Below are 12,460 nucleotides of genomic sequence, written 5' to 3'. Positions count from 1 at the left end.
GAACTATATTACATCTGTTAAATAAACTGAAATCTAGTCAGTAGATCACCATGTTAACTCCTATCCTAGAGAAACAGTGCCTCCTGTGCATGACTTTCAGTAAAGCACTTTTTTTTTTTATAAAAAGGTTTGTTGGCTCATAAAGAATCACAATTATGTAAAGTTGTATAAAAAAACATCTCTCCTTCCTCATACACACTAACCTGATCCATAGGAGTCCTGGAGTGCAGTTAAACTTGCATTGTACAATCAAGACCCTCAAAATCACGTTGGAATGTTACTTCCATGGTCAAACTTAAAACCTTCACCCGTTTTAATTGTCATTCATGAGGTTTGGAAGGGAAGCTCGTTTCAAATATTAGTCGAACTTGAACACTTTTCAGCAAAATAAACATTTATGAAATCTCTGATACAAAAATTGTGCCCAAATAGATCAAGATGGAAAATTACATGTCGGAGTACATGCTCTGTCAAGGGGGATAATGATCACAGAGGAAAAATAATATTTCAAGGTGTTGAAATAAAGCAATAAACAGAACACCAAAATCCCTTTTCTCCCCTGAAAAAAACAATCAAATGGATGTGTCTGTCCCTCTGGCAATACCTGATGCTTTTGTGACAGCTAACATTCCAAAGCCAAACCCGATGGATCACAACTACTCTTGAGGGTAAAATAAATTAATAATAAATAGAATAATTATTAAATAGGTGTAGGTGTGTATTTACTGCTCCGATGCCTGTGGGGTGCTAGGTGGCTCTGCTGTCTCCTGGCGGACCATGACCTGGCCTGAGGCACTGCTGGGCTTGAGCCGCTGACCAGTCTTGCCACAGAATGTGCCCTGGAACTCCTGAGGAAGAGGGCAGAGTCAGTCACCACTTTAGGAATACCTGTGCATCAGGTATCAGGACACTACAGCAGCACAACATCGCAATATGTCTGTTGGTGAGGTCATAGCCACATAGGGACTATCAACTTAGATCACTCACCTGTTTGATGGAGTCCCCGTACACCTCTCTGACGTACTTGAGGAAGGCGGTGGTCCATTGCAGGGTGGTGGCTTTGTCCGTCTCGTGGTTACAGAATGGCGCCAGCACATTCAGCTCATCACAGCAGAAGCGGATCCTCCTCCTAAAGTAAAAGGTGTCACTGACAGGAGCTTCTGTTTGAGGTGTGTACTAAGTGTCAGTGTGTTTTTTCTTTTATGGTTTAGGTATGGTTTGCTGTGCTGTGAAGCACTTTTTGACAAATGTACCATGTAAAAGTGTGAATACTAATGAGCAAAAGTAATAACATGTGCCCAAGAGCGTAAAACAAGCAACAGTTTGTGTGTCTGAGTATAAGTGTGATGGGTTCGGATTTCTAAAAATGTTGAATATTATTAATCCTTAGTTATGCTAGAGACATGAGGGGTGCCATAGTCGAGGGTCTACACCAGGAGTTAATCGTTATCTGTAGGAGGAAGGGTTATGGTGGGTGCAATTAAGCTTAGAATGTGATGAGTGCAGGGAAAACGATCGCATGTGGCAGTACTGATAAAGGGAGAGAGCTGTGGATAAGGGGGCGGGGTCAGGTAAGATTAAGGGAAGAGGAACCATTTATTGCCCGTTTCACTTTGTATCTTTATTGCTAGGCAGGAAACTATGCTTAGCGAGAAGGACGAGACTCCACCCAAAGTGGGGTACATATACCACCACTTTTGTAAACATGTTTTTTGTCGATTCAGCTGTTCGATCCTTTGGGAAGAATAAACCTGGTCTAAGCTTTCATAGTGTCCGTCAAGTTCTTACTCTGATAATTAAAACCTGGCAAGTGTAAGCAAGTGTGGGTCTGATTACCTGCGGTCCCGCTCCTTGCTGTTGTGTCTCTCTCTGCGCTGGCTACTTTCCACTGGCGGCCCTCCTCTCTTTTTCGTGCCTGCTCCTCCAGTTGCTCTTCCCTCCACTGAGTCTGTGACAACGCCAGAGGTTTTGACAGCACACGTTCCACGGGTCCTACCGCGTTTAGCAGGCTTCGCCACAGCATCATCTGAAAGAGATAACGAAGGTGTTAAGAGTTACAACAACAAAAAATAGTTGGATGTTATGTTCAGCAATACTACAGTACATGACATAGCCATGAGAAGCATGCAGAATTTGGAAAATAAACAAATGAGACAAACTAAGCTGGAGAAAGACTATACATTAAGTTTTGTTATGAGTGCCCTCCAAATCAAGCTGAACAGTGAACATACAGAAACATACATACCTTCCACCTTCACCCAAACTTTCTCCTCTGTTGGGTTGGGGCTGTTGACGCATGGAACTTTGTCAGGCATCTTGTCTTGCCGATAGCTGAATGTGAAGTTCTTTGGAATGATCAACCCTTGATGCTTATTGGGGTCAAGCATATGAGGGACATTCCCATATCCCTAAGAATAGAAGACTTGTCAAAACATAGCACTGAATCCCTTCCTTGTAACAATATAAAACAATTAAATTTTTATGAATTAGTAACATCAGTAGTATGTTGCTCATACTTGACGGGCGCCAGCGATGGGGTTGAACATGCTTCCATATGGGTATGACAGCTCAATAGGGTTGCCCCGATCTGACCTCACCCACTTCTGTGGTTGTGGATGCATTGCTGCTTCTTGCGCCTCATTAGATTGATGAAGCATTGTCAAAAAACTGTAAAAGAAAGACAAATGTTGAGTAACTCAGTACTTCTATGACAATGTGTTTTTAGTACTGTAGTAGAGAATTTACAGCTGTAAACAAAGTATGGCTAGTATAGGCCTACATTATCGTCACTCAAAATGTAGGGATAAAACATACTTGCTAAGAGCTGCTGATTGCACGTCCTGTTGTCTGGGGATGTCACAGGGGGTGCAGTTGAACCTCTTCTCCAAGCGAACTCGGGCGGGTGGGTTGGGCCTGGACAATAGCTGTGTGCTACCGTTGTTGTATGCTTCCAAGCCACGTTCTTGGGTCGCATCCACTGCACTCCTGACTTTCGCCAACACGGAGATGGGGACTTCACCGCAAGTGGTGGGGGTCCGTTCTCCAGGTATAACGTTCCCGTCACTGACCAATGCCATTTTAATTTCCTTGATGTCAACCTGTCCATCTTGGTTCAAGCCGCCGAGAATGTACTGCTGCTCATCAGTTGAAGTTGACATAGCATCAGGTGGAGTGTTCGGGGGAGACTTGGCTGGGTATTCTGCTTCGCAGTTTGTAGGTTGGGGTGCAGAGTTTTCCACGGTGAATACGGTAGTGTTGAACCGGGCATCTTCAGATCCCTCTGGACCAGCCGCTTGTGCCTCCATGTGTGACTGGATTATGTGCTGAAGGTGGGTGTACTCCACTTCTGTCATCTCCATCAGGTTGAGCTCAGTGCCCAAAATCTGGCTTTGATCATTTGGAACACACCCGTTTTGGCTCATGATCACCTCGACAGAATCTGGGTTGTACTGCCCCAATGCAGGTGACACATGAATGGTTTTACAAGCAGGTGACACATTAATGGTTTTGCATGCCACGGACATCGACATCCTGTTGAGAGAAACATATGCTTAATGTCAGTTTAGAACAAGAACACTAGTTTCATGTTCAACATAGCTATCTATCTGTCTGTTACCGAGGTCTCTAGCGTTAGCTAAATCAATGGGCTGATCTCTGGCTAACTAGCAAGATACTTTTCCCGCTCTGATCGATCAATTCAGCTCGCGTCTCAATCTAAACTGAGCTAACGTTACAATCCAGCTACTGTCAGCACACTCCACACGGCAAGTAGCCTAGTGGTTAGAGCGTTGGGACAGAAACCGAAAGGTTGCTAGATCGAATCCCCGAGCTGGCAAGGTAAAAATCTGTCGAACAAGGCAATTAACCCACTGTTCCTAGGCCGTCATTGTAAATAAGAATTTGTTCTTAACCGACTTGACTAGTTAAATAAAAATACAGCTAACGAGCTACACTTATTCTTACTGAAATGTGGAATATAGCTAGCTATCCAACTAAATAGCTATTAGAAGTTGTACTATTTAGTCAACTTAAAATGAGTAAACGTACAAATATGCGCTAATGTTAGCTAGCTAATGTTAGCTAGCAGATGTTATCTAGTTAAAATTTGTTACTGTAGCCAGAAACTTTTCTATCATTCACTGACTGAAAAGTCACCACCCTTACAATTGTCTCAATTAAACATTTGATAACTACCTGAATAGATGGATATATTTGTATTTAAAATAGTCTTCAATTATAAGTTCATTAAGTTATCAAAATCGTCGTCTTAAAACAGGCTCGTGTTTAGAATTTTACCAACCGACTTTGACAGACCAGAGAACGAACGTGATTAGAAAATAACTTGGGTGGCAACTGACGTCAGGCATTTTCATTGGCCCAAAAACAGAGCCTCTGCTGTCAGTGTCTAAAATATTTTTTTAGATTTGGTAACTTGCTTCACTGCTCCCATCGTCAAATGCTAGTAAATCAAACATTCAACGATGTTAATTATACTTAACAAAAATGAGTGGCGCAGCAGTCTAATAAGGCACTGCATCTCAGTGCTAGAGGCGTCACTACAGACCCTGGTTTGATTCCAGGCTATATCACAACCGGCCATGATTGGGAGTCCCACAGGGCGGCACACAATTGGCCCAGCGTCATCCGGTTTAGGGTTTGGTTTGTTCTTAACTGACTTGCCTAGTTAAATAAATGTTAAATAAAAAAATTAAGCTAAAAGTGTTCGTCCCATGTTTCATGAGCTGAAATAAAAGATCCCAGAAATGTACAGACTCACAAAAAGATTGTTTATCAAAAAGAAATTGCACAAATATGTTTACATCCCTGTTAGTGAGCATTTATCCTTTTCCAAGATAATCAATCCACCTGACAGGTGTGGCATAATCAAGTAGCGGATTAAACAGCATGATCAGTACATAGGTGCACCTTGTGCTTGGGGACAATAAAAGGCTACTCTAAAATGTGTAGTTTTGTCACAACCCAATGCCACAGATGTCTCATGTTTTGAGGGAGCGTGCAATTGACATGCTGACTGTAGGAATGTACGCCAGAGCTGTTGCCAGAGAATTGAATGTTCATTTCTCTACCATAAGCCGCATCCAACTTAGTTTGTGAAAATATAGCTGTACGTCCAACCAGCCTCACAACCGCAGACCACATGTAACCACGCCAGCCAAGGCCCCCACATCCGGCTTCTTCACCTGCGGGAAGGTCTGAGACCAGCCACCCAGACAGCTGATGAAACTGGGTTTGCACAACCAAAGAATTTCTGCACAAACTCTCAGAAACAGTCTCAGGGAAGCTAATCTGCATGCTCGTCGTCCTCACCAGGGTCTTGACCTGTCTGCATTCGGCGTCGTAACCGACTTCAGTGGGCAAATGCTCACCTTTGATGGCCACTAGCATGCTAGAGAAGTGTGGTTTCATCTGTACTGGGAAGATGGCAGACAGCGTGTATGGGGTTGTGTGGGCGACCGGTTTGGTGAGGTCAACGTTGTGAACAGAGTGCCCCATGGTGGTGGCAGAGTTGGGTTATGGTATGGGCAGGCATAAGCTATGGACACCGAACACAAATGCATTTTATCGATGGCAATTTGAATGCACAGAGATACTGTGACGAGATTCTGAGGCCCATTGTCGTGCCTTTCATCTGCCACCATCACCTCATGTTTCAGCATGATAATGCATAGCCCCATGCCGCAAGGCTCTGTACACAATTCCTGGAAGCTGAAAATGTCCCATACCTGTATTTCCAGTCACGTGAAATCCATAGATTAGGGCCTAATGAATTTATTTCAATTGACTAATTTCCTTATATGAACTGTAATTCAGTAAAATCTTAGAAATTGTTGCATGTTAAATGTATATTTTTGTTCAGTGTATTTGCTTATGTGCCAATTACCTCTAGTGCTAAATAACTTTGCTTTCCAATCCACCTGTTCAACCTAACGTAGTTGTAGCTGTGGTTCAACCAGTCACCAGGCCTTTTAACCGGTCAAGACTAGCTGGTATACAGCTACGGACAGAATTTACTTTTCATGGCAGGTTAGGAGAACTTACGCAGCAGGTTAGGATAATTAACGTAGTAGGTTAGGAGAATTTGGTTATGGTTAGGAAAATGGTTTGCGGTAGGGTTGGTTAAAATCCTACAATTCTCCCCAAATGACAAAAAAATACAAATTAAGCAGTTCCGTCCGTATGTGTATACCATCTAGCCATAACCATTTGCCATCTAAACACCATCTTTCGACATAGAGCTCAACAGCTTGTAGTCACAGATATAACAATGAGAACTTCTATGTTGTAGTTCTAAAACCCGGAAATTAGTTACCTCTGGTTCAGCCATCCCTATAGATGCCTCTTCAAAATAACTGGGAACTCAGAAAAATTCGAACAAATCATGACGTCAGTGAATCTTCAGGTCGGAAAGTCGGAGTTCTAGAAAGAGGCCCGAGTATCCGGGTTGGAATTTCAAGTTGGATGACCATTTAATCGTTTTTTCCCCCCAGTCGGAGCTCGTTTTTTTCCCCGAAGTCACCTTGTCCGAGAAAGAGTTACATGGTTATCAAAACGTCATGCCAGTGTAAGCCTACACAAAACACAGCCCTTATTTTAAGTGTTTCTGAAATTCCCTATGGGAAGAATTAATGGTGGAAAATCTATTGGAACCATTTCCCTGTTTGACTGCTCTATGGGGAAAATGAATAGGGAAAGAATAGGGTGGAACCATTTATCCTAAAAACAAAAACATTACATTTCCCAATAATCTTTGGCTAACGAGCAATGGCGGAGTTAAGTGCCTACAAAAATATGTCATTACTATTGCTCTCTATTGGTTAAAAGCGTAGAGTGAAATAGTAATGCCGTCTTTTTGTCTGCACTAACTATATAAATATACATTTGATTGATTGGTTTACCGTAGTTATTGGGGTCCATGTATGTGTAATTTCATGTCATTTTTAACTGGGGCGCAAATACCCCCAAAGCACCAACCACAGGAGCAAGAGTTGGTATTAAACTACAGCACAGAGCTGAGTGGATAAACTCATAACTGAGAAAGTGCTTTCACTGTGGGCCTGAGTTTAGGTTAATAATACCCCAAGGCTTGACCAAAGATAATATGGCAGGACATTTTGATTATGCAATAATTCTTATATTCAGTCAATTTCTATTGCAAGCAAAACTCAAACATATGCATACTTACATTATTAGGCAAAATGTCTATCAGACAAAGATGATAATAGATTGTGGTTCAAATTAAATGCAAGTATGATCATTCCTTTACTGTTTTTATTGGCCTCGGTTCAACAAATTAAAACAGAGTAAAAAAAATAATATATGTATTCTAAAACATAATTATCATGAGATGATCCAACATGAAGGCTTTTTCTAATCAGTGAATAGATGACAGCAGTATGGCTCAATAGGTTTGGACTTTAAAAAAAAAAAAAAAAAAAATCCATCAACACAATGTACATATCTATTATGTTTGACTTGACATGAGTTTTAATCTGGAAATTCTGAAAGCACATAATTTGTACAATTTTAAAACTAAATTGAATGAAACAAGGTACGTTCAGTCATGACATTCAAAAAGTTATGGGTGTTTTATGATGTAGTGAAAACGACTACGTAGTACATTATGAACTGAACCAACTTCAAACTTAGTCCATGCATTTCTGTTAACAGTAGTCTCCAGTCAAACAGGCCCTTTACTCTCCTGGGGCGTGTCTACCTGGGGGGGCGTGTCTACCTGGGGGGGCGTGTCTACCTGGGGGGGCATGTCTACCTGGGGGGGCGTGTCTACCTGGGGGGGCGTGTCTGTTAATTCAACCGTTTTACCCTTTCCCTCCATTTGTTCTTCTTTCTTTCCACTTCCATCCTTTAAAATGTCTCGGTCATTGTCTTTTGAGATTGAACGGTTGTGCAGACTAACACCTCCTCTGTTTGCCTCTCCTTCCCTGCTTGTGGCTCTGCCAATGTCTCTGTCCTTTTCTGTGGGTGTCTTTTGCTTTTCATCTACCTCCTCTCTGGGGCTGTCTACTTCGCTCCCTCTAACCCTTTCTCTCTCCCTACTCACAAGCCTACCTGTCCCCCTGTCCCACTGTCTTCCTTGACTGCCACCCCGCTCTCTCCCATTGTCCTCAGGCAACTGCCTCTCCTGGGACAAGCAGGGCGCCGTGCCCTGGAAGTTAACCCTGTCTCGGGGGTTAACACCACGGCCACGTTCTTCAGAGTTATTTTCTCTGTCTCCATAGTTTCTCATTTCACAGTCTTCTATGGGTAGGCTTGTTCTCCTCTTATCAGGCGAGTGACTGTTCCGCCATTGGTCTTCTCTAAAAGCATCAGGACTGTTGTTCGGCAAACTCATGAGACCCTCCGGGGGAGTGGGGAGTAAACCTCCTTTAGGCCTCAACGGTCTTACCACTAGCCGTGGACCGTCAAACCGTGGCTGCCCCCCATTGTCTGGGAAATACCCTCGAGATGAGCCTCTGGGCTGGTTGAACCTCGAGGGACGAGGACCCCTGGGGCCATGGAAACCAGGACTTTGTACTCCCCTTGATCCTCCAAAATGATTTGTTGTTGTTGTGAAGTGATCTCCTCTTATATCTGGACTTCTCATGTCTGGATCTGGGGCTCGCATTTCTTGACCCATGTCTAGCCCTGGACCCCTCGTGTCAGGCCCTGGATCTCTCATGTTTGGCCCTCTCCTTTCACCCAACATGTCTGGCCCTGGGCCTCTCCTATCAACACTAATATCTGACCCTCTCCTATCCCCCCTAATGTCTGGCCCTGACCATCTCCCATCACCCCTTGTGTCTGGCCCTGGCCCTCTCATGTCTGGCCCTGGCCATCTCCCATCACCCCTTGTGTCTGGCCCTGGCCCTCTCATATCTGGCCCTGGCCATCTCCTATCACCCCTTGTGTCTGGCCCTGGCTCTCTCATATCTGGCCCTGTACTCTCATCCCACATGTCTGGTCCTGCACCGCTCATGTCTGGCCCTGACCATCTCCTATCACCCCTCATATCTGGCCCTGGCCCTCTCCTATCACCCCTCTTGTCTGGCCCTGGACCTCTCCTATCTGGCCCTCTACTCTCATCCCACATGTCTGGTCCTGCACCGCTCATGTCCGGCCCGGGACCCCTCATGTTTGGTGAAGACCCTCTCCTATCATCCCACATGTCTGGCCCTCTCCTATCACCCCTCATATCTGGCCCTGGAACTCTCATGTCTGACCCTGGCCCTCTCCTATCACCCCTCTTGTCTGGCCCTGGATCTGCCATGTTTGGCCCTCTCCTATCACCCCTTGTGTCTGGCCCTAGACCGCGCCCTCTGATGTCGGGCTCTTGCTCTCTCGTGTCTGGTCCTGGACCCCTCATCTCTGTCCCTGGTGCTCTCCTATCACCCCTTGTTTCAGGCCCTGGAACTTCCATTTCTGGCCCTGACCCTCTCCTAACCACCCTCTTGTCTGGCCCTGGATCTCTCATGTTTGGCCCTCTCCTATCACTCCTTGTGTCTGGCCATAGACCTGGCCATCCGATGTCTGGCCCTGTATCTCTCCTATCACCCCTTGTGTCTGGCCCTCTGATGTCTGGATCTTGATCTCTCGATTCTGGTCCTGGACCCCAAATGTCTGGCTCTGGCCCTCTCCTATCACCCCTTGTGCCTGGCCCTGGCCCTCTCATGTCTGGCTCTAGACCCCTCAAGTCTGGCCCTGGCCCTCTCTTATCACCCCTTGTGTCTGGCTCTAGACCTGGCTCTCTGATGTCTGGCTCTTGATCTCTTGTGTCTGGTCCTGGCCCTCTCCTATCACTCCTTGTGTCTGGCCCTGGCCTTCTCATGTCTGGCCCTAGACCCCTCAAGTCTTTCCCTGGCCCTCTCCTATCACCCCTTGTTTCAGGCCATGTCCCTCTCATGTCTGGACCTGTCCCTCTCCTATCAACCCTTGTGTCTGGCCCTAGACCTGGCTCTCTGATGTCTGGCTCTTGATCTCTCATGCCTGGTCCTGGACCCCTCATGTCTGGCCCTGGCCCTCTCCGATCACCCCTCATGTCTGGCCCTGGCCCTCTCCGATCACCCCTCATGTCTAGTCCTGGCCCTCTCCTATCACCCCTTGTGTCTGGCCCTAGACCTGGTCCTTTGATATCTGGCTCTGGACCCCTCATGCCTGGCCCTGGTCCTCTCCTATCAACCCTCATGTCTGGCCCTGGCCCTCTCCTATCACCCCACATGTCTGGCCCTGGACCCCTCAAGTCTGGCCCTGGCCCTCTCCTATAACCCCTTGTGTCTGGCCCTAGACCTGGCCCTCTGATGTCTGGCTCTGGAGTTCTCATGTCTGGCTCTGGACCCTGCATGTCTGGCCCTGGACCCTGCATGTCTGGCCCTGGACCCTGCATGTCTGGCCCCGGACCCAGTATGTCTGGCCCTGGATCTCTCATGTCTGGCCCTGGATCTCTCATGTCTGGCCCTGGATCTCTTCTATCACCCCTCATATCTGTCCTTGGACCTCTGATGTCTGGCCCTCTCCTATCACCCCTTGTGTCTGGCCCTAGACCTGGCCCTCTGATGTCTGGCCCAGGACCCCTCAAGTCCTGCCCTGGCCATCTCCTGTCACCCCTTGTGTCTCGCCCTAGACCTGGCCCTCTCATGTCTGGCCCTGGATCTCTCATGTCTGGTCTTCTCCTTTCACCCCTTGTGTCTGGCCCTGGATCTCTCATGTCTGGCCCTCTCCTATCACCCCTCATGTTTGACCCTTGCCCTCTCCTATCACCCCTCATGTCTGGCCCTGGACCTCCCCTATCACCCCTCAAGTCTGGCCCTGGACCCCTCATGTCTGGCCCTAGAACCCTCATGTCTGGCCCTGGACCTCCCCTATCACCCCTCATGTCTGGCCCTGGACCCCTCATGTCTAGCCCTGGACCTCTCATATCACCCCTTGTGTCTGGCCCTCTGATGTCTGGCCCTGTATCTCTCATGTCTGGCCCTAGAACCCTCATGTCTGACCCTGGACCTCCCCTATCACACCTCATGTCTGGCCCTGGACCTCTCATGTCTGGCCCTGGACCTCTCCTATCACCCCTTGTGTCTGGCCCTGGGTCTCTCATGTCTGGCCCTGGACCTCTCATATCTGGCCCTCTCCCATCACCCCTCATGTCTGGCCCTGGCCCTCTCCCATCACCCCTCATGTCTGGCCCTGGCCCTCTCCCATCACCCCTCATGTCTGGCCCTGGACCTCTCCCATCCCCCCTCATGTCTGGCCCTGGACCTCTCCCATCCCCCCTCATGTCTGGCCCTGGACCTCTCCCATCACCCCTCATGTCTGGCCCTGGACCTCTCCTTTCACCCCTCATGTCTGGCCCTGGACCTCTCCTTTCACCCCTCATGTCTGTTCCTGGCCCTCTCCTATCACCCCTTGTATCTGGCCCTAGACCTGGCCCTCTGATGTCTGGCCCTGAATCTCTCATGTCTGGCCCTCTCCTATCACCCCTCATGTCTGGCCCTGGTCCCATCATATCTGGACCTCTGATTTCTGGCCCTCTCCTATCACCCCTCATGTCTGGCCCTGGTCCTCTCCTATCACCCCTCATGTCAGGCCCTGGTCCCATCATATCTGGACCGCTGATGTCTGACCCTGGGTTTCTCCTTTCCTCCCCAATATCAGGATCTCTCCTTTCTAAATTGCTGGACCGCTCCCCCTTGTTGTTTGGAGAGGCCATGTGGGGAGGACCTTGTGAGGGTATCTGGGTTTCTATCAGAATTTCTGATGGGCTCTGTATACTGTGCTCCCTTGGTGTTACCAGCGAGGCATGAGCAGGTCTTACCACTCCCTGTCGACCATCGAAACGGAACCGTGGTTGCCCCCCTGGGAAGTGCCCTGGATATGAGCCTCTGGGCTGGTTGAACCTCGATGGACGAGGACCCCTGGGGCGGAAACCAGGACGATGTACTCCCCTTTGATCCTCAAAATGTCCTCTTTGAACAGGTGAGATCATCCTTGGACTGCTGAAATGAGTCGATGTTGGTCTCTGTCCTCCAAAGTTAGCTGTTGGTGTGAAGTGGTCCACTCTCATGTCTGGACTTCTCATATCTGGATCTGGGCCTGGCACTTCAGGAGCTGTCATGTCTGGTCCTGGACCTCTTCCATCATCCCATATGTCTGGCCCTCTCCTATCACCCCTCATGTCGGGCTCTGGCCCTCTCCTATCACCCCTCATGTCGGGCTCTGGCCCTCTCCTATCACCCCTCATGTCGGGCTCTGGCCCTCTCCTATCACCCCTCATGTCGGGCTCTGGCCCTCTCCTATCACACCTCATGTCGGGCTCTGGCCCTCTCCTATCACCCCTCATGTCGGGCTCTGGCCCTCTCCTATCACCCCTCATGTCGGGCTCTGGCCCTCTCCTATCACCCCTCATGTCGGGCTCTGGCCCTCTCCTATCACCCCTCATGTCGGGCTCTGG

General features: G+C 47.8%; 3 protein-coding genes across 3 annotated transcripts in view; all 3 read right to left on the bottom strand.

The window, feature by feature from the left end:
* Positions 1–126: 126 nt before the first annotated feature.
* Positions 127–3,168, bottom strand: LOC115168374 (transcription factor-like 5 protein). The gene is made up of 6 exons (XM_029723574.1): positions 2,815–3,168; positions 2,517–2,667; positions 2,246–2,408; positions 1,837–2,026; positions 988–1,129; positions 127–848 (listed from the first exon to the last, which is right to left on the bottom strand). Exons 1-6 carry the CDS (start codon positions 3,156–3,158, stop codon positions 723–725), a joined length of 1,116 nt encoding a protein of 371 aa, XP_029579434.1. The 5' UTR covers positions 3,159–3,168; the 3' UTR covers positions 127–722.
* A 4,104-nt stretch (positions 3,169–7,272) lies between these two features.
* On the bottom strand, positions 7,273–12,406 carry LOC115168372 (neuroblast differentiation-associated protein AHNAK). Its single transcript, XM_029723572.1, has 2 exons — positions 8,894–12,406; positions 7,273–8,839 (listed from the first exon to the last, which is right to left on the bottom strand). Exons 1-2 carry the CDS (start codon positions 12,380–12,382, stop codon positions 7,700–7,702), a joined length of 4,629 nt encoding a protein of 1,542 aa, XP_029579432.1. The 5' UTR covers positions 12,383–12,406; the 3' UTR covers positions 7,273–7,699.
* Positions 12,407–12,411: 5 nt separating this feature from the next.
* Positions 12,412–12,460, bottom strand: part of LOC115168891 (death-inducer obliterator 1) — a 45,588-nt gene continuing 45,539 nt past the window's right edge. The window contains exon 18 of the mRNA XM_029724414.1: positions 12,412–12,434. Within this exon, the coding sequence (XP_029580274.1) occupies positions 12,412–12,434 (23 nt within the window). The remainder of the gene's footprint in view (positions 12,435–12,460) is intronic.

Source organism: Salmo trutta, chromosome 30, assembly GCF_901001165.1.
Source record: "Salmo trutta chromosome 30, fSalTru1.1, whole genome shotgun sequence".
Classification (NCBI taxonomy): Eukaryota; Metazoa; Chordata; class Actinopteri; order Salmoniformes; family Salmonidae; genus Salmo; species Salmo trutta.
The sequence above is the reverse complement of the archived record's forward strand: the minus strand, read 5'-3'. Positions and strand labels throughout refer to the sequence as shown.

Coding starts and splice junctions, on each gene's coding strand:
- LOC115168374 (XM_029723574.1), bottom strand. CDS start 3,158: ATGTCAACTTCAACTGATGAGCAGCAGTACATTCTCGGCGGCTTGAAC. Junction 2,668..2,814: donor CAATCAGCAGCTCTTAGCAA/GTATGTTTTATC, acceptor TTTCTTTTACAG/TTTTTTGACAATGCTTCATC. Junction 849..987: donor ACGGGGACTCCATCAAACAG/GTGAGTGATCTA, acceptor CCTCTTCCTCAG/GAGTTCCAGGGCACATTCTG.
- LOC115168372 (XM_029723572.1), bottom strand. CDS start 12,382: ATGAGGGGTGATAGGAGAGGGCCAGAGCCCGACATGAGGGGTGATAGG. Junction 8,840..8,893: donor GGAGATGGCCAGGGCCAGAT/ATGAGAGGGCCA, acceptor CCAGGGCCAGAC/ATGAGAGGGCCAGGGCCAGA.